Source organism: Vespa mandarinia, chromosome 1 (assembly GCF_050613455.1).
Source record: "Vespa mandarinia isolate Hongniang chromosome 1, ASM5061345v1, whole genome shotgun sequence".
Classification (NCBI taxonomy): domain Eukaryota; kingdom Metazoa; phylum Arthropoda; class Insecta; order Hymenoptera; family Vespidae; genus Vespa; species Vespa mandarinia.
This window is the reverse complement of record NC_140810.1, coordinates 14,715,001-14,737,899: the sequence shown is the minus strand read 5'-3', so window position 1 is coordinate 14,737,899 and position 22,899 is coordinate 14,715,001. Positions and strand designations below refer to the sequence as shown.

Genomic DNA, 22,899 nt, shown 5'->3' with positions numbered 1-22,899 from the left:
ATAATATTAATATATATATATATATATATATATATATATATATATATACATATATATATATATATGAATAAATAAAAAATATATATAGTATTGCATATGTAATTATGAGATTATATTTAATTATTATAATTCAAGCTTTATATTGGCCGAAGTATTTGAAGCAATGGTCACACATGTCATAAAAGATTATTGCAATGATTTGGTAACACTATTCGTACCAATGAATCTAATCGTACTCCATCTATGTTAAGGTGTACATACGATTTTAAAGATCGTTAAGATATAATTTTATATATAAGTTAATCAAATTCAATCAAAATCAAACATAATATTATTGATTACATTTGATTTACATGAAAGCTACGATATTGTTTTAAAGAGATTAAAGCATTTTAATATATATATTAACTTATTCATTGTATAATGTAAAAACATATATATATATATATGTTTGTTTTATTTATCGATTTACTAATGAGGAAGTGGGTAATACTCCATGAAGATACATTTCATTGATATAATTATTGACCTTATTTATTTATTTATTTATTTATTTATTTATTTATTTATTTATTTATTTATTTACGATGAATGTGACTTTTTCATTAAGTATATAGTAAGTTATATACAGATAGGAAACATCATTGAAACGAGCAATCTAAGCTCGGAACTAAGTGTACTTTAAGACATTATCTTTAAAAAGGCACGTAGTTCAATGAAAAAAGATACATCAGTTTTCTAATTAATATATAATTTCAAAGTTTCGTGAGAAAATATTTATTTCATTTCATTTTTTTTTGCGCTATATCATCATCATCATTATTATAATTATTATTATTATTATTATTATTATTATTATCACATCTTTATGATTTTCCTTATATTGCGAATAACGAAATTTTTATTAAAAAGAGATGATAAGAAACGAGGACAGTCTTGTCCTTTTCAAAGATACTTTTTCACAATAGACACACTCGAAAATCGTAGATTAAGCGTAAAGGATGCGAGTAAATTATTACAAGTTAGATATGAGACTATTTATATCTATAAATGGGCTTTCTAATCTAATATTGTTTACATTAATTATCGGTTCATGGTGTATACATGAATCGCTTTCTCTTAACTTGTATTCAAGCACGTATGAAACGCATAAATAAAGAATTAGCGTTTCGTTTAGTACGGAATATAATGGTATAGTCAATCTTATTTTATCCTATATAAAGAAAGCGATCGAGGTTCACCATGAAGGAAAACTAGACATAGCGACGTGAAAGAAATAGATAAAGGGATAAAGAATATACTGTAATTAAATCGTTGTCACATAGGAAGTTAGATAAATAAAAAAATATTTTTGAAGGAATAAAGCAGAATGTTGCTTCATTAGACTACCAAAACGTGAAAAAGGTTCGACGAACGCATTGAGAATACAAATCTTATGAAGCTAATATAATGATGCATATATATATATATATATATATATATATATATATATATATATGTATATGTATACCTTTGATCGATTTAAATTTGCGAGCTACATATACATACGTCTACGTATAAAATAAAAATTGTAAATTGACAATGTTACATGGTAGGCTATTGTAATAATAAATTCTCGATATAATATTTCTATCAAGAAATCGACAACTAAAATTTCATCGATCCGTGACTTAAGGATCAGGCGTTTAAATTCATTTCGCAAACGGTTTCGATTTAACGTTTTTAAAATGACCTTAATTGACTCTACGATATTTTTAATCCTATATAAAAGGATGATCGTTGAGATTTGCGCCGATCTCTTTAAAGTAACGAACACGTCAAAGAGAAGAAGGTTGGGGGAATAAAAAGAAAAAAAAGAAGAAAAAAAAAGAATTAATGTAAAACTCTATCAGAGTTCTTAGCGAAACTAAAACGTGACGCTAGCTTGGACCGAAAAAGCCAAGAATTTGAAGTGTTCTGGTAACTCGTTCCACAAGCTGATCCTTGTATCGCCAAATCGTCGTATCTAAGATGCTGTTCTCGCGATATTCAACGCAAGTCTTTTTTAAAGACTTCACACAATCAGCACGATAATGCTGTAGCTGAGCATCTTCTGTCTCGATCGGATAACTCGTACATCCGGCCCCAAGGCAAGCCAAAGGGAAGTGATTGTGCAAAGTGACGACCCGTTCAGGATTATGGAAGCACTTGATGTACTGGTTTGGTTTAGTGAAGTTCTTCGAACGGTATACGTGCTGCAGCATATGCATGTACCTGAGTAATAAGAAGAAAATTAAACATTAGAAAAGATTTTACTCCTGTATCTAATACATGAAGAATTATTAATTTTTAATTATCACGCATCTTTTTTTTTTGCATATTCTTTATCCCCATGTATATATATTGATTATGATAATTTTAAATATAATACCTAAGGGAGAAGTATCTCTCTCCTCTCTCTTTCTCTCTCTCTCTCTCTCTCTCTCTCATTGCAAAATTGTCACGTTAATTATTATTGGAAACTTCCGCTTGACCGACTTGGATGGCATTGAATCGTTTATGCCAACCACGATTCTGCATGCCGCGTTGCATTCTTTAATTCGAGACCTTCCTAACGATTTGGTTGTAATTTGATGACTTGAATAATGGATGGAATTGCGCGAGCGATAATATTTTAGAATATCAAAGCTCGTTAGAATTTTTACCCCGATGATAATTAAACGATCGTCGAATTTAAATATCTTCGATATAATATTCTTTTTCAAATGATTTTGCTTTATCTTTTTTTCTTTTGTTTTTTTTTTCTTTTATTTCATTATAGTAATTCAATTGTACATAAGATTCAATTAAATATGAAATATTAATTATTAACGATACGTGAAAATAAACGGCTGGCGAAAATAATTGTCACGGGGACAAACAGGATCCGAGATACTGCTAAGCAATTATTATTATGTGCCGTCGTGAAAGTCGTAGCTCGCACTCACCTGGGTATGTCCTTGAAATGGCCATGGGGCTGCAGCAGGTCGTCGAGGAAGTAAACGTTTCTCACGTTGTAAGAGGCGCGTGTCTCGTTTCGTATTTTAAAGGCCTTAGGTAATACCCTCTTCATAAGGTCCTGCCAGGTAGCGTCCTTCACGGGCATGATCACTTCATCAACATCTAACAGTGCTATGTATTCGTATTCGTACATATGTTTGTATAGACAATCATTGTATGGTATCAATTCGTTTTGCCTCTTGTGATTAGTTTTTTTCGTTAGATACATATGTTGAAAGGATGGAACATTAGGCTGTCCACCGGGTAATGTCAAAGGCGTCACATGAACCTTACCGAGTCTTTGATAATAATTCAAAACTTTAGTTATGTTTGGATGTACTTGAAGTTCATAAAAAAATATTTTGTCGGCCCCAAGAAGGGTTATCAGTTCAATCCATTCGACCAATCTTACGGAAAGATCTTCGTGAAGAAAATCAAGACCCTTAACGCAAACGGCAAAATCCTTTTTACGTTTTGGTTTATTATAAATAATACGGAGATTGTTAGTCGGTGTATCGCATGGTTTTTCGACCATAGAAACGGACGCTGGTGGTCCCTTCGACCAATGCGATTGCGGCACTTTACAAGCTATAACATATGGCTGATATATTCCCTGTTTGTAATTGCCCCATTTCGAATACCAAATATATTTGTATTCGAGATATTCGACTACAATTGGACTTTTATCACCGTCATACCACATCTGACAATAAGTTTTAACCTTAGGTTCGATCCTATCGATCATTCCAACGATCCTTATAGCAGGACCGATCCTCGAAAGCTTACGTTTATCATAAAACGCACCGAAGAACTGGAAAGTACCGTTGCTTGTCCTCAACGTTTGCCAGTAAACGTTATTAAATTCTAGATCATAGATCGAGGGAAACTTGAAATTAGAACAGCTCTCGTTACCCTTCTTTGATATTTTGTTTTGTTGACCGTTCAACCTGTTATTTTTGCTCCAATAAGCGAGAGGAAGGCTAGGTAACCTTTCTTCAATTTCTTCGATCAATTCCTCCTCGGTTTTCGCTGGTCTTTTATCCAACAATGGTTCTAAATCCAAAGGATTTCTCGTTACTGAATTTTCATTAATATTTTTATTACCTACAATCGTAGTCGTTGGAAGAATTGATCCACCACCAATTATATTCCCAAAACCAGTCTCGGGATCTTTCGATCTTTGCAAAAGATAACGAGATAGACCGAGACTCGACGAACCATCTGATATTTTATCATCGGTTCCCGTTCTCACGATGCCGGCCTCCCGACGAAGATAATTATCCTCGATGACTACGTCACTAACTGCATTATTCTCCTCGGTATTACTACGACCGTTACGAAGTGCACTGTTTTCGGCATGACGAAATTGCACAGCCGCTATCATGAGGAGACTCCAAGCGAAAACGAATACGAGGACTCGTCTGGCACGTCGCGACGTGCTCCCGTTGCAACTCTGCAACATCCTGTCGTACTTGTTTTTCCCCTCTTTCCTTCTCTCTATGTCTTATCTCTCTCGCTCTTTTTTAATGTGTTCTTTTCTTTTCTCTTTCTCTCTATCTCTATCTCCCTCCCTCTCTCCCTCTCTCTCTCTCTCTTTCTCTTTATCTTTCACGAAGCACCTCTGTTTCGATCAAGCACAACACCGCTTCCGCATCGGTCTTCTCTGTAACACATCAAATTATTTATTTAATTATTTTATATTACATATATATATATATACACACACGTACACACACACACACACACACATAAAATTAATTTCTATATCGTGAATAATTTAATTTATGGTTAAATATCATGCAAAATGTCAAATTTTTAAAAAACAAGTGGTACAAGTTTAATCTAACCTAGGTCATAAACGAGGTCATCGACATTCGAGATTGTCTATGAATTAAATCGAATATTCCAGTTCGATATTATTCATCGAAAATGCATGCATGCATACATACTTACATAAATACATACATACATAAATTATATCTTATGCAACAAACAGAGGGAGAGAGGAATAGTGATAGAGAGGAAAGCATGATGGTACAAGCATACGAAACAACTTCTCATCGGTTATCAATAATTTGCCAGAATTTTGAAATTATCTGAGAGAAAAGGAGAGAGAGAGAGAGAGAGAGAGAGAGAAAATTAGAGGACGGAGAAAATGATCAGTAATACGCAACGTTTGAAAAAATATTTCGTCTGATATAACACTTTCGAATTTAATACAAATTTATATTATTTTATTGAAATGTCCGGAATATACATATCTTTTACATATATATATATATATATATATATATATATATATATATATGTTTCACATAAAATAATTATATGTAAAAGTATACACATTATTTGTATTGTAGTAAATATATTAATTTTTATTTGTATTATTTCGTACCTTTTCTCTACATATAGTGTTACATATTATTATGCATTCTACGTAAAAAAATAATACAACTAATGTGATAATAAAATTGTATTATAAAAAAATAATACAACTGAAAATTAATATATTTATTCATATATTTATTGTTATATATGTATTTTATTAACATATACGTTTTAATATATTAATATTCGGTATGTATATGTATATATATATATCCGAATATGTATGTTTAAAAGTACTAAATTATTCTTATTTTTAATTTACCGATTAATTTTAATTTTATTTTATTAAAGATGCCAAACAATATTGATACGAACTATTTCGAACAACCACAATATTATAATTTTGTGTATATCTCTAATCTATCTTTTATTTATTTCTTTCCTTTTTCTCTCTCTCTCTCTCTCTCTTTTTTTCTCTCATATATATATATTCACCGGTATACATTTCCCGAGATTAAAAGGAGCTAACCGAAGTGGAAAGGATTTCTTTAGGTGGAAAATTTGTGTTCCAAGGGAAAAGTTCTCTTACTGTAAGACGACGAATACGAAAGTAAATCTCAGCAACGATAAATATCCAGCTACGTTTCACATCCGAGTTAGCTTCTCTGTGAAACTCGCGCCTCGTGAAGCTTCTCTAAAGAAGAAAGTTGTAACGCAGCTGGATATATCATTGGCATGCAGATGACGAACATACATACTTATGTAGGTAAATACTTATATATACGAACACAATCGTCGTATATGAATAACGAAAAGAAAGGAGAAAAAGAAAAAGAAAAAGATAAAGAGAAAGAAAAAGAGAAAGACAAAGAAAATATAAAAATGACGATGTGCACACGAATAGAATCCTGCGTAATCATTGACACGTTGCATAGTAAAGTAAATAAGAAATAAAAGAAGACGAAGACGAAGACGAAGAAGAAGAAAAAGATAGACAAAGATAGATGTATAAGAAACTTTTAAAGGAATTTCAAAGCTAATGTTTCACGATAAATATTAAAAATAATCTGATAAAGATAGAGTATATATTTGTTCACGTATATAAAATAATTCTAAATTAATAGTTAATTGAATATATCCTTTGTTAATTATATATATATATATATATATATATATATAATTGTAGTAATGGTAATAATACTAGTAATAGTAATAACAATAACAATTATAAACAACTTCTTTATATAACTATAATAAAATACTAACTAAATATATATACATATGTATACATATACATTTTTCCTATTGCTCTTAATGAAGGAGATATTCAACTGACTTTTTTAATTTACAATTATCCTCAACATTAAATATGTAATAAGATTATATCGCTAATTCCTATTACGTAGAAAAGTCATCGACCCTTGAAATGAGACAGAAGAAATTACTTTATTCATTGTGCGGAAGGTGTCCCGTGCAAGCGATACGCTTTGCTTAAGTAATTACATGTTCGAAAAAAAAATAAAAAGGAAAAGAAAAAAAACAAAATCTTTATAATATATTATAATTAATAGATTATGAAATTAATTAACATATTAATATAATACATTTTAATTCTTAAGAATATATATTAAATAAATTTTTTTTTTTTTATTGGAAACGTATAACCTCCGTGTAGGATGTATTAGAAGACGAAGAGGACTATCGCTTTCTTTTATCAAGAGAAAATTATCGCGCATGCGCATAACGAACAAAGTACTCTGCCAAAACAGATAGAATGATGTTTTCTGCCTTTATTCAAGCCAACTGGCGATATAACCTTTATTTAACATATACATATGTACGATAACGACACAGATGATACATAGGAAATGATCAGCGAACGAACGAGTGGACGTATAAGTGAAGAAAAAAAGTAGCAATTTTGTGATTATATAAAATAGAAGAATGACAGGTACGCATCCTCTTCAATAATATAATAATACGTTTTTATATAATCTATATTGTATCGTAATTCGTTGTATATATGAGAAACATACATAAATTTAGAAGTATCCGATCTTATAATGGATTTGAGATCCAAAGAAAGATAATTGAAAGAAAGAGAGAAAGAGAGAGAGAGAGAAAGAGAGAGAGAAAGAGAAAGAGAAAGAGAGAGAGAGAGAGAGAGAGAGAGAGAGAGAGAGAGAGAGAGAGAGAAATGTTGATGATGAAATCGTGGAATGTAAACTTCTAGAATTGCTTTAAGTGGCCGAGATTGCTAAATGAACGAGGATGATTTTTGTAGTTATCATAAATGAAATTAGAAATATCATCGGACGTTTTTATGACTGCATTAGAGTCAGGGCAGTATTTTGTATTTTTTAAGGCCCTTCTCACTCCCCTCCCCCACCAACCAGATCAGCTTTTTCTTCCTTCTTCTCTCTTTTTCTTTTTTCTTTTTTCTTTTTCTTTTTCTTTTTTTTCTTACATTCATTGGAAATAAACGTCGAAATATAATTACGATATTTTGCGCGTGTCTATTAGCTCTGTGTGTGCTATATTTATGTATATCTGCATTTTAAAAAAAGGAATAAAACTAAATCGGTATAAAATTAAATTAAAAAAAAAAATAAAAAAAATAGATAAATAACTCTTAGAAAAAAAATATAGCGTTATTCTTTTTCTGGCCTTGGCGAATATATTATTTTTTTTTTTTTGACATCGTCATTCAATCGAGGTATGGTAAGATTTAAAAATGTCACCCGACCCGAGAATGATATTCTTATATGCCTTAATGATAAATTCGATTCTGACAGGATTACATGTTAAAATGAAAATTTTATCTTTCCCAATCGGTTTCTCTTTTGATATCGAAAGGATGAGATATGCACTTTCGATCGTTTCGATCTAATCTCGCATAATTTCTCTCTGTCTCTGTCTCTATCTTTCTATCCTCATCTTTTTTATCCTAGTTTGATCTCTCTCGTAACTTTTGTCAACAATAGGGTAAGCGAACTATTACGTCGTCTTAGGTCTATCATTTCGTTCGATTCTATCTATAATTTCACGCGAGATACCTCTCGATTTCTCTCTTAAGCTTCTTTTCTATTATACATCCAAGAGATCTTTCGTAGAGCGAATTTATCTTGTTGGCATTTGCCAATGGACGTATCTTCTACTAATACATAAGAACGTATATGTGTATGTACGTATGTACATATGTACGTACGTATATATGTATATATGTATGTTTGTATGTATGTATGTATATATATGTGTGTATGTGTGTATGTATGTGTGTATGTATTATGTATGTCTGTACGAGACGGTATTTTTCGTGCCGATGCTAACTTTAGTAACAGCAGGAGCAACACAGCAGACTTCTCGAACTATTTTCTCGGTGGCGATCTATTCTAAAAGATATTCCTTTTCTTTTCTTTTGGTTTTGTTGTTGTTGTTTATTATTTAAACGAAATTTATATATTTAGTCATTCAATTTTGTCTACCCAAACATATACAAACTTATATATATATATATATATATATATATATATATATATACGAATATATATATTAATATATATTATATAGATTTATATAAGACATACATAATTTATTTATATAAATATATATTATATAGACAAAAGTTGAGTGATTCGATATACTAATTTTTTATTACAATGTGTACATATATATATATATATATATTATATTATATTATTATATATTTGTTTTATTTTGTTCCGATAAAAAACGAGTATATACATATACACGTTTATAATACAATATATGAGATATATATATACATATTTTATTTCAACAAAATTTATATATCTTATTATTCAGTTTATATTTATATAATATTTATATATAATAAATTATATATATATATTCGTATACACACACACGCGAGTTTATCAATTTCAATTTATTCAATTGAATATTATTTTCAATTTATTTTTAATGTAATTAACCAGAGAAAAAGAATTTCTCTTTCGAGAAGTCGTGTTTCTAAGAAGAGTGTTAAAAGTTAAAAGAGCAAAAAAAAAATGCCAAAGTAAAAAATGAATGGATCGTTGTTCCGTAGTATGAAAGAAAGAGTTCTGGTGAAAGATAAAGATCAAAGAGGGACGAACATAAAATAAGAAGGAAGAGGGAGAAAAAACGACAAGAAACAAAAACAAACTGAAAAATAAAATATGATGTTAGATGGGGGAGTCTGGCATGATCAAAGGACGTAACTCGATGTATGCTGTTTCTATCGATTCATGGAATTATTTTAAAGTCTAATTGAGATTCCAGTACAGTTAGGAAAATTCATATCTATGGTGAAAAATTAATAAAATAAAAATGATCCGACGACTTTGAATCGATTGTATGCAAAACGTAAAGACGGATAAGTAATAATACATATACGAGATATTACATATATAGATTAATAATTATTCAAAAGGAAACACGTTCCGCTTGGCTTGGACAAATCAAATGGACTTCCGATCGTACAAAATTTATTTTATTATGAATCATATCATTGAGTAGTATAGAATCATCTCAAAATAAATATGAATATATTATTATTATTTTTTTTTTCTTGTTTCTTTTTTCACTCTTTTATTATTAGATAGGCAAACTTTAACGAGCATTTTCAATTGGTCTTTAAAACATATTTAATTTTGACGTAAAATGATAGTAAATTATCGGGCATGATATCATTTTTAATTCATATTAATGGAAACGCTGCTATTAAAATTTCCTTTAACGATTCTCTCGTAAGATCGAAGAGAGCTTTCCAATTGAAAAAAAATTTATTTTATGATTCATATCTCCATGTGGAATCATCAAAAGAAAGTAAATATTATTTTTCAATTAGATAAGCAAACATTAAAAAGCTTTTAACTTGGAAATTATGAAAACGCACGTAGTTTTAGACGTATCATTAATAAATCAATCGCTATTATGAAATATATATCTATACGTGACAAACATTTTAAATCGAATTAACGCAAACGTTTTCTTTTTTTTTACTAATGATTATTAGCTTGAACAATTTAAATGACTTCCAATCGTGAATGAAAATTTATTTTACTAATGATATCTCCAAGTCAAATCGTTAAAACAAATTGAATATTTTTTTTCTTTTTTCTTTTCTTTTTTTTTCCAATTAGGTAAGGGAAATACCTTAATGCGCGCTATTAGCACGTGCGACCAAAAAGCATTCCAATTGCAAGATTTATGAATTATATTTTCAAGTAGCAATCATTCGAATAAAATTAAATATTTTTGTCTTACTAGATGAGAAAATCTTAATAAGCTTTCAAATTAAATATCATAACTCATTTTTTTTTTTATTTTAACTCATTTAATTTTAACTTAATAAAATCTCTGTGAAATACGTGACATCATTTTAAGTCGAATTAACGCGAACAATTTTTTCCTTTATCTTACGATTGATTCGTACGATCGAAGAGCTTTCTAATTGCGAAATTTATATCATGAATCATACCTCTATACAGAATCATCTAAACAATTTGAATATATATATATATATATTTTTTTTTTCCTATTAAATAAACCAACCATAACAACTTAGGTATTAAATTAGACCTTAAAACGCATCTAATCTTGACGTATCATAGTAAATCATTGGGTGTGAAATATCTGACATCATTTTAAGTCGAATTAACGCGAACGTTTTTTTTCTTTCCTTTTTTTTTTTCTTTTTGCCTCACGACTCTCTCGTATGCTCTATTAGCTTGTTAACGTTAAATAAGTTATTTCACATAAACTCAAGTGATATACATAACATATACATCTACACTTCTATGTTTTTTTTTACTTTCTTTCTTTTTTTCTTTGTTTTCTTTTTTTTTTCCTTTACTCTTCGTCCATCGAGAATTTACTCCTGTAATATTTTTTTATTTATTTATTTATTTATTTATTTATTTATTTTTCGTTTTACTCTTTAATTTTAACATTTTCTTATTAACTAACCCGATTGACTCTCGTTTTGCACGATCACTTTCGTAATTTTACGACATCGACGTACTTTAATACGTTGTTATTACTGACAAGTCCTCGGTTTATTGACTTTTATCTCAGAGTTTTGTTTGTAGTTATGTATCTGTATTACCAATCTATTGATATTTGTCAATATCTAACTTTTAAATTCCTATAAAAAATTATTTGGATAAAATATAATTTTATTATATCTACTTTTATACATAGATATATATATATATATATATATATATATATATCCTTATGAGAAAAAAAAGTGGTTTCCATATAAAATCGTAAAAATTGAGCTAAAATAATTTTATATATTTATATAATAATATCTGTAAATATAAACGTATATATTTTATCTAAGTATATATGTATATATAGGTATAACCCTCGTATATACACACACACATACACACACACATACTTAGACACAAACGGATTATATTTATTAGTGAAATAATCGTGTGATCTTATATGGATCGACTCGACTATGTCGTCTATCTAACTATACGGATTTAATAGAAATTATCATCGAGTTCCGGCTGATATGATCGAAGTCGAACGTAAAAGTTTTGATCTGCGGTCTTTGAGTTGTCCCCTGACGAAAGCATGACGTGTATATTACTCGGTTATTTAAAGTGCCATTTGCTTCCTGTGGAAGGGAACAACGGCCTCGTTTCGACATTAAACTACCGTTAAGTATAATCCATATATACCAATAACTGCCTTAATTATATACGTAATATAATACAATCTGATGTAGCGATCCAACGAGATTAAGAAATAGATAGATAGATAGAGAGAGAGAGAGAGAGAGAGAGAGAGAGAGAGAGAGAGAGAGAGAGAGAGAGAGAGAGAGAAAGAAAGAGAGAGAGAAAGAGAAAAGTCGCCGTCCTCGTAGTCGTGAAGAATGCCAAACGACCATCTTCTTATCCTTATGTGATCGCTACGATCGTTGAAAATGCAAGAATGCCGGATACTAAAAAAGAGGGAGGAAGGGAGAGAGAGAGAGAGAGAGATAAAGAGAGAAAGAGAAAGAGAGAGAGAGAGAGAGAGAGAGAAAAGTCTCACAGAAAGTAGACGTTTTACAAACCATGTATTTCCTTTTGAATATTCCAAATGAATCGAGACCACGCGCTAAAATGCGCGACGATTCTAACTGTAAAGAAGAAGTCGTAAAAAAGTTTTACATAAATATACATTAGAAATATAGCTTGACCAACGTAAATGTTTCTTTAACGAGCCGACGGAATTGTTTTTTTTTATTTTTTATTTATTTTTTTTTTTTTTTTTTTTTTTTTGAATGAAGTATTACTTCCTCCATAGATTTTTTCTTTTTTTTTCCCTTCTTATTTTTTCCTCTTCTTTTCCATTGTAAAATCCCAAAAAAATATTTCTATAATAATCTATCTCATATATAATATATATATATATATATATATATATATATATATATATATTTCTATTATTTTTTTAAATATATAGAATCTTTTTTAGTTATTTAATAACAATAACAAGAGATATAATATGAGAAGAAATGAATTTTTTAAAAAATGTGTAATTAATTCATATATTATATACACATCCTTGATATATATATATATATATATATATATATATATATATGTATACTAAAATAAATTATTCAAACGTATCAAAATATAAAAAATAATTGAAGAGGAAAGATTTATTGAGCATCAAGAAGAAATCAGTGCTCGTGTTTTAATCTCCTTGAGCCATGACGCGAGGAACTATTTTGCAATTATAATTCATGTCCTATCTCCTCCTTTTTTCTGTACATTCATAATATACATACATACATACATACATACATACATACATAGATATGTTGTAGCTCGATTGTACTGGAACAGCTGTATCCACAGAAAAGACGGAAATTAGAAGTCCACTCTCTATGAATGGAAATCTACGACTAGTAGTAATAGTTTCTCTCTCTCTCTCTCTCTCTCTCTCTCTCTCTCTCTCTCTCTCTCAAGCTTCAAATTTCTTCTCTCTCATATATAATACATAAACATACCAATTGACTATCTAACGTGTGCCCCGTAAAATCAATGAAACGTTAATAAAATGATTCATAACGTACGTACATAATGATCTCTGTAGGTCGTTAGACTTTTTCTTTTCGTTCAGAGAGAGAAAAAAAAAATTGTCCACTCTTATATTTATTATTATCATTGATTTTCACCGGTGGAAAGTTTGGGAGATTTTTTGATCGATCGATGAAGAGATTAAGCTGATTGAAGATTCGAGATAAGATTTTTTTAAATGCATTAAAATCTATGACAATAATGATTCTCTTTTTCTCTCTTTCTCTCCCTCCCCCCCTCTCTCTCTCTCTTGCTCTCACTCGATATACGTAACTCATCCTTTATTTTATTTTTTTTCTTCTTTTTGTTTTTTTTTTTATTTTTCAATCACAGTTAAACCGTAAACACATAAATCCCTTTGAGTTGTATATTCTTTTTTTTTTTAATTTTTAATAAAATCAATAAAACGTTGTACAATCACGACGATTAAAATTCAAAGAAATCCTCTTATCCTTTGTAAAACAAATATGAAATTTAAAGGGACATCCGTCCTGTATGTAACAATAAAATGACGATTTCATTCGATACAATCAGGATGCTTTCTGATTTATCTGCGTGATGAAAATTCGTGGGAACGATTAACGTCCGACGGAAAAAAAGTAGAAAAAAAAGAAAAAGAAATGAAAAGAGAGAGAGAGAGAGAGAGAGAGAGAGAGAGAGAGAGAGAGAGAGAGAGAAAGAGAGAGGAAGAGAGAAAGGAAAACAAAAACAATAAAAGAAGGGAAAAAACGAACAAAAAAAAAGAAGCAGAAAAGTGGTGAAAGAAAGAACGTCCATTATGTGAAATGATGAAATAAAAAACAGACAGAGAGAGAGAGAGAGAGAGAGAGAGAGAGAGTTATTTTGCTCTCGAAAATCGGAAAGTCTCTAAACACGGTGAAATCGGCGACTAGTAATAGTCTGTCTTCTTCTTCTCCCCTCTAACCAACCAAACCACCCACCCATTCCTCCCCCTTCCTACTCCTTTCTTTCCTTTACCGAACGCATCCTTCTGTCTCTGTCTCTCTCTCTTTCTCTCTCTCTCTCTTTTACTTTTTCTCTCCCTCTTTCGTTCTCGTTCTCTTTCTTCCTTCTGGTACAATTAAGGTTAATTGGCAGGCGTAAGCGAGAAATCGCAATTGGAACGAACGAGTATAGCAACACATTGCAAGTAACAGCGGCAACAACAACGGCAGTAATAGCAATAGCAATAGCAGAAGCAATATTAGCAGCAACAGCAGCAGCATCATTCATTTTCTCTCTCTCTCTCTCTCTCTCTCTCTCTCTCTTTCTCTCTCTTTTTCTCTCTCTCTCTCTCTTTCTCTCCCTCTCTCTCTATCTATCTCTCTTCTCCACTTTCCACACGCATCGTCTTCGCAAGAATGCATACATTCTCAAATGGATCTTTCACGTAATGATTCACGTCGACCATTAACTGTCGTCCTTACTCAACTAACAATTCCTCTTAGATCTTTAGACAAACTCATTCTTATTGTCAAGCGAACAGCTCTATTCAAATGTTAAAAATTTTACAGAGATTTTTTTCCTACTCCTTTTCTTTTATTCTCTCTCTCTCTCTCTCTCGTTTTTTTTATTTTTTTATTTTTTTTTCTTGTAGCTCTTTTTTCTTTTGATTCTTTTTTCGTTTAACAACGCACATTTCCTGATTTATATTGTATGTGACTAACTGTTAATAATGTAATTGTATGTGCGTGTAACACGATTAATTCTCTTTTTTACACGTGCTTCTTTATGGTACGATTTAGAAAACAAAAGAATTCTCTTTTTACACGATCCTTTTCACGGTACCAATTTAACGTGTAAATAGAGAATCAAATGTGTGTGTGTGTGTGTATGAATTTTATAGAACTATTATTAAATTATTATTTTAAACTATTTAAAAAAAGAAAAAAAATAATTTGTCAATCTTACTTTTTTTATAATCATTATTGAAAACAATTATAATACCTCAATGTTTTATAATTCTATCAAATTTTTCGATTAATACGACTAATTATTAATAATCGATAATCTAATTAATACAAAAACCAATTCTAATATAACTATAATAATGATCAAACTGTAATAATAATAATAATAATAATAATAATAATAATAATAATAATAATAATAATAATAAAAGAAAAGAAAAGAAAAAAGAAAAAATCCATATTCAAAAGGACGATCATAATAACAAAATATTTTCTAAGGGTATGAAAAAAGTACGTACATTCTTTTTTTTTTTTTTTTTTTTTTTTATAATAACAAAAAATTGGATTACAAATCAATCACACGACCAATAAATACGTATGTACGTGTATAATATTAGAAATGAATGTGAGATATTTCATTCTATGAATTTCATTCTTCGTACGAAATTCAAGAGAAACCTTTAAAATTTTAAGTAGACAATCGAAGAGGTTTAGGGTCGTATAACGGAGAGAAGGGTGACTAATACCACTACTACTCTCATCTCACTACCACCATCACCACCACCATCACTATCAATGGTGAGTTTCGTTTTGTTTCCTACCCTATTCTCCATAACACAATACCTACGTACAGAAAGCAATGGGCCTCTCTGCTATACCATATGTACATATATGGGAATACAAGACAACGCAACGGCTACGGGCAATAATGTAAAGCCATGTGATGCTGTGATAGCCTCGACGAGAAGCTTTCTAGGACGAGAAAGCTATACCGGTTGCTTCCAAGAGAAAAAGAGTAGAAAAATATAGAAGAGAGAGAGAGAGAGAAAAAGAGAGAGAAAGAGAGAGAGAGGTAGGAAGCGGACCCTGGCATATGGTCTAATACATACATGTACACGTATATATGGTGTATACCGTATGTACATGCATCGAAAGAACGCATCTGTAATTCTAACATAAACTTGCCACCTTTCAAGATGCATCGTAACTCTCGGTATATATATATATATATGTATGAAGCCTATTCGAGTCTCAAGATTTCTTTTTTCTATATATTATATGTATATGAATAATACAATATAAAAAGTGAGATAAGAATATATATATATATAATATTCTTTTTTTTTCTTTTTACTAACAAAATTTTTATAATTAGAAGTATCGCTATCTGAGAATCCTCATACGTTTTTCTTCCTTATAATGATTTATAGAGTTTATTTTTTTATTTATTTTTATTTTTATTTTTATTTTCTTTTTTCTTTCATATCATTGAAAATAAAGTATACTATATATATTCTTTTTCTTTTTTTTTTTTTCTTTTTTTACTAACAAAATTTCTAAAATTAGAAGCATCGCAATTTGAATCCTCATACGTTTTTATTTTTTATAGTAATCTATAGAATTTATTTTTTCTTTTTCTTTCTTTTTTTTTTATTTTTATTTTCTTCTTACTTTCGTACCATAAAAAATAAATTATTCTATATATAACATAATGGAAACCCACAAGTATGTAGAACAAAAGGTCAATCGTTTTAGGTATTAAAGTAACAATATTCAATGTCTTCTTACGTAGAGTTTCCTTACATAGAAATCAGAAAAAAAAGATGATTAGAAAAAAAAGATTGGACATTGAGATTATTAAATAATAAAATAGATGATTTAGAAACTAAGAGATATTAAATCGTCAACATATTTCGTTCATACTCTCTAATGTAGAAAGAGATAATGATAAAGAGATAAAGAGATATGAACAAAAAAAGAACAAGAAAAATGAAAAAAAAAAAAAACATCTTATGATAATATTATCTATTGGTAATAAACCGGATAAACATTCGATAATTATCGATCGTGAATAAGATTAGATTATAAAATGGATGCTTTAGAAAAACTAGGAAATATTAAAGCGTGAAAGGCATCCTTCGATCATATACAAGTATTATATACAGAAATATAATGACGAAGAAAAATAAAAAATAAAAACAAAGAAAAAAAGAGATTTATGATCTCTAAAATAGATTGGCATACATTCAATAATTATCTTCCATTTTCTCGGGATGATTGGATTCGTATCTAAGTATAACTAGTTTCTTCTTCTTCTTTTTCTTCGACATTGTCGTCGTCGTCGTCATCGTCGTCGTCGTCGTCGTCGTCGTCGTCGTCGTCACTAGTTCCTGTAGTCGAACATTAATCCCAAGCAACTAAGAAGAACTCAGTTCTTCATAATAACAGACGCAAGAGCCACCGTTTATAATTGAGATCATTACGATCATTCCGTTTAACGATCGGCGCGAGTATTCTCAATAAAATCGCAGGATAGTAATGATTCATCGGTCCAGCAGTAGCACTCTCGTTAAAAGCAATTACGATCTTGTTGAGAAACATTCAATCTTCTTTTGATGCCAATGACGTAACTAAGATCCATCCTTAATATTCATTTTTATCATTTTATTCGATTGGCCAATAAGTAATCTCGACATTTTTAATAATTTATAGATATTTCAATAAATATAACGATGTGATAGTAATTTTTTTTATTTGTTTGAAAATATCTGATATCTTATATACAAATAAATAAAAATCATTGAGTAATTTTCTATCGTTTTACTTTTAATATTTTATATCCAAAATAAATAAGACTAACAGTATTATATATTGAAAGTGTTTTTCATATTTTATATCTGAATAAATAACATTATTGAGTATTTTTCTATTGAAAATTTTTAATTTAAACAAATAACACGATGTTATTTTGTATTGAAAGTGTTTTTTGTATCTTATATTATTTATTAAGATAAATAACATATTGTAGTAAATTTTTTTCTTTTTTTTTCTTTTTTTTTTTTTTTTATTTGAGAATGTTTCTTATCGCATATCCAAATAAATGACACTACAGAGTAGTAAATATTTCTATTAAATGAAGACAATATATATATATATAAAAATAAAAATGAAATTTAATACCGTTTTATTAAAGAAAAGAAAAAAATGAAAAAAAGGTTTAGTTCTTTATATCTAAACAAATAACACTAACATTTTTGATATAAAAAATTCTGAAATTACTTATTTCTTTTCTTACCAACTTTTACACTTACTTCCGCACTAACTTTCTTTAAGCTATATTATAATATTTTTATTTATTTGCATATATATATAATTGAAAAAACATCAACGAAGCGTAACGCGTAGTACATATATATATATATATATATATATATATATATATATATATATAGAGAGAGAGAGAGAGAGAGAGAGAGAGAGAGAGAGACAGAGAGAGATTAACTCTTTATAATATCTTATAATTACAACTTTTTCATAAATCTTGTTGTTATCGAGATACTAATGTCATAACAATTTTTTTTCTTTTCTTTTTTTTCCCTTTTTTTTCTTTTCTTTTTTTTTCTTTTTTTTTTCTTTTTTTTCTTTTTTTTTTTAGAGGAAATCGTTATCGAGACTTGCATAATTTATTTATATTTTTTTCCTTCGTCCTTTAAGACACGATACAAACATTGAATTATAGAAATAAATGCATCAGATATTATTTCTTATGTTATCCTTCCTCTATCGATCTAAACTGTATAGAATTGATCGAAGTGGACGGACAACTTATTAAATTCAAGGTTACGCAAAAAGGAAAGTGTTCGTTCTCGAACGAGAACGAAGCATAAAATTATTCCGAACAATTTGTAGCTTAAGTATCCGTAAAGTTGTATAATATCAACTTGCAAGCAAAATTGCTATGGGATGTTATTATGCATCTATATTATTCGTGAAGGACGATTAGCTATGAGATAAAGAGAAAGAGAGAGAAAGAGAGAGTGAGAGAGAGATCTTCGAGGTACGATAACGATCTTCGATCACCCCCCCAAAAAAAAAAGAAAAGCGTGATGCATCGAGAAAATGCACGACCTTGAAGAGTTTATTACGATCGGACATAGTCTGGGACTTATGGGCAGTTATTTAAACTCGGCACGTGGAATGTCGCCTACGTGATACGCACGCGCCTACATCATTCATCGTATCGTGTTAATATTTATGTTCGTGCATCGAATAAAACATAGTAGTAGACAGGAAAAATGATAGAAATGAAAAAAAGAAAAAAAATTATAAAAAAATAATAAAAGAAAACCTTTTGTATCCATTGCATAACCTGATTATTATCTTATTATTATTATCATATTTATTATTATTATTATTATTATTATTATTATTATTATTATTATTATTATTATTATTATTATTATTATTATTATTATTATTATTATTATTATTATTATTATCATTATTATTATTATTATTATCATTCTTATTATTATTATTATAATTATTATTATTATTATTGTAATTATTGCAATTATTATTATTACCATTATTATTGTTATTATTATCATATTTATTATAATTATTATTATTATTATTATTATTATTATTACTATTATTACTATTACTATTACTATTACTATTACTACTACTATTATTATTATTATTAATATTATTAGTCTTATTATTATTATTATTATTATTATTATTATTATTATTATTATTATTATTATTATTATTTTATTATTATTATTATTATTATTATTATTATTATTATTATTATTATTATTATTATTATTATTATTATTATTATTATTATTATTATTATTATTATTATTATTATTATTATTATTATTATTATTATTATTATTATTATTATTATTATTAATATTATTATTATTATTATTATTATTATTATTATTATTATTATTATTATTATTATTATTATTATTATTATTATTATTATTATTATTATTATTATTATTATTATTATTATTATTATTATTATTATTATTATTATTATTATTATTATTATTATTATTATTATTATTATTATTATTATTATTATTATTATTATTATTATTATTATTATTATTATTATCATTATTACCATTACCATTATTATCTTTATTATCATTATTATTATTATTATAATTATTATAAGTATTAGTATTATTTTTATTATCACTATAATTATTATTATTATAATCATTTTTATTATTATTACTATTATTATTATTATTATTGTTACTATTACTATTATTATTATTATTATTATTATTATTATTATTATTATTATTATTATTATTATTATTATTATTATTATTATTATTATTATTATTATTATTATTATTATTATTATTATTATTATTATTATTATTATTATTATTATTATTATTATTATTATTATTATTATTATTATTATTATTATTATTATTATTATTATTATTATTATTATTATTATTATTATTATTATTATTATTATTATTATTATTATTATTATTATTATTATTATTACTATTAATATTTTTTGTATTATATGAACATGAAAGAAGTTATTCATCAAATATCAATCGAATGTCTATCTAATACTATTAATATTATTAGACGATTCAGATCTTCTTAAAAATGCAGTAGATTAGAGTAAAAACGTGTGCAAGTGACTGAACGAGAAACATTTAATGCTTGCAATTTATAACCGTGTGTCGCGAAAACGAAGTCAGAACGAACTACAGTTATGAACTGGTTGAAGAAAGAGAGAGAGAGAAAATACGTCCTTCCATCGTAGTAGCACGTGGCGAGAAACAGAGCCTGCTGTAATAAGCTATAAAATAATATTATGCTCAGACTACTGAGAATTATCAAACCAACATTGCTCCTTAATCAGAAGCCATGAAACGAACACGATCGGGAGAAAAGTTAGCAAGGAATTATGTACTTTTATCTTGACGGCTGTGTAAATAATTATCTTAAGTATTTATATATGTATTTATATCTACATATGTGTATGTATGTATACAAGATTGATTCAATATCAGATGAAAGTTCTTGGAGAGACATGCATACTTTCAAATATTTTTTTTTTCTTTTTTTAACGAATCACATAAATTTGTAATTATCTATAAAAAGTATATTGCATTTAATATTCTGATCTATTTTATAAATTATACCGGACAAAAATAGAAGATTTAAAAGTTTACTAAATTTTGAATCGATCATATCATCGTAAAATTTGTCTAATATGTATTAACTGTTATTTTACAACTTTTATATTTTTTGTAAGATACAAAGTGATAAATTCAATTATATTTATAAGCCACTTTTAAATATGCATTACTAAAACAAGAGCGCATATATATATATATATATATATATATATATATATATATATATATATATATATATATATATATACTGAACGGATTTGACGAAGTGATTTTAAAAAACCGATTATTCTTTTTCGAGGTTTTGTTGTTATTTTCTTTTTTTTACTATCTATTTTTTATTTTTTTTTAATTTTTAATTACCAACTCTAGAAAATTTTTTGCTTACACTATATATACACACACACACACACAAACATATATATATATGTATGTATGTGTGTAAATATTATCATATATATACATATATTCAGATATATATTTGGATATATTTTTCGATAAAATAAAATAATAAATATAAACATATATATATATATATATATATATATATATATATATATATGTATGTATGTATGTATGTATGTATAATTCTCATGGGTCACCTAAGAACTTTCGACCTGCGCTATATATAAGCACACACATATCTATATATAGAGTGTCTATGAAATCATGGTACAAGCTATAATAATTCTGCATTGAAAAATAAGTTGTAAAAAAAAAAGAATAATATTTTTAACAATTTAAGATTTCATTTTTCAAGCAAAATGTCTTTGAAAATCCATCATGTAAATCTATATACATTAATTATATGTTTCGAGATAAGATCCAACTGTTTTTCTTATTCCTATTAATATTTATAAATACGAGTAAGATAGCGTTACGATTTATTTTCTATTATTACTGTTATCTTATTTTCGTAATGTCCATTTTTTCCCGATTATTGTATACGGATATCGTGGCGGAACGAAAATGATTAATAGAATAAACACATCAAACTGGACAAATGGTATAACATTAATGATTAAGAAGCAAATTGTGGCATTGTTTGATGTTTATTAATATTAACAGATTATCTTGAAACTTGGAATTAATAGTTACATGTTTTACTGACGAATTATTCAATTGAATTTTCTTGAAAACGAAGTTTTAAACGACGTAAAAAGAAAAAAAAAACAAGAAATCATTCTCTTTTTTTTCGACTTATTTCTATATGTAAAATTATCAACTTAATGCTTACATCATGATTTCGTAGACATTCTATAAACATATATAATCCATATGTATTAAATGTAAATTAAATTATTATGATTTTAAAAGCTAGCCTTAAAGATCGTACGAATCAATGATAAAGTCAATGAACGATTAATCTTCTGTTACATTAGCGTATATATTTCGAGTTACTTATTATGATTTTATTTTAGAGAGATCCAATTATGTATATCGCACATCTAATAATTGTTAGATTCTTACGTGAAAAATTATCTTGCAAGGACGCTACATTACGAGAAATCGACGTTGATGGAGGTGGAGGAGTAAGAGAAGGTGTATTCATCGAAGGAACGTTGG

General features: G+C 27.7%; 1 protein-coding gene across 3 annotated transcripts in view; it reads right to left on the bottom strand.

Annotated features, from left to right (window-relative positions):
• Positions 1–548: 548 nt before the first annotated feature.
• Positions 549–22,899, bottom strand: part of LOC118447658 (uncharacterized) — a 32,241-nt gene continuing 9,890 nt past the window's right edge. For all 3 annotated transcript variants that reach the window (XM_035879857.2, XM_085661469.1, XM_035879859.2), the window contains 2 exons: positions 2,967–4,681; positions 549–2,253 (listed from right to left, as the gene is read on the bottom strand). In XM_035879857.2, coding sequence (XP_035735750.1) covers positions 1,920–2,253; positions 2,967–4,480 — 1,848 coding nt within the window. In that variant the 5' untranslated portion in view covers positions 4,481–4,681 and the 3' untranslated portion in view covers positions 549–1,919. The remainder of the gene's footprint in view (positions 2,254–2,966; positions 4,682–22,899) is intronic.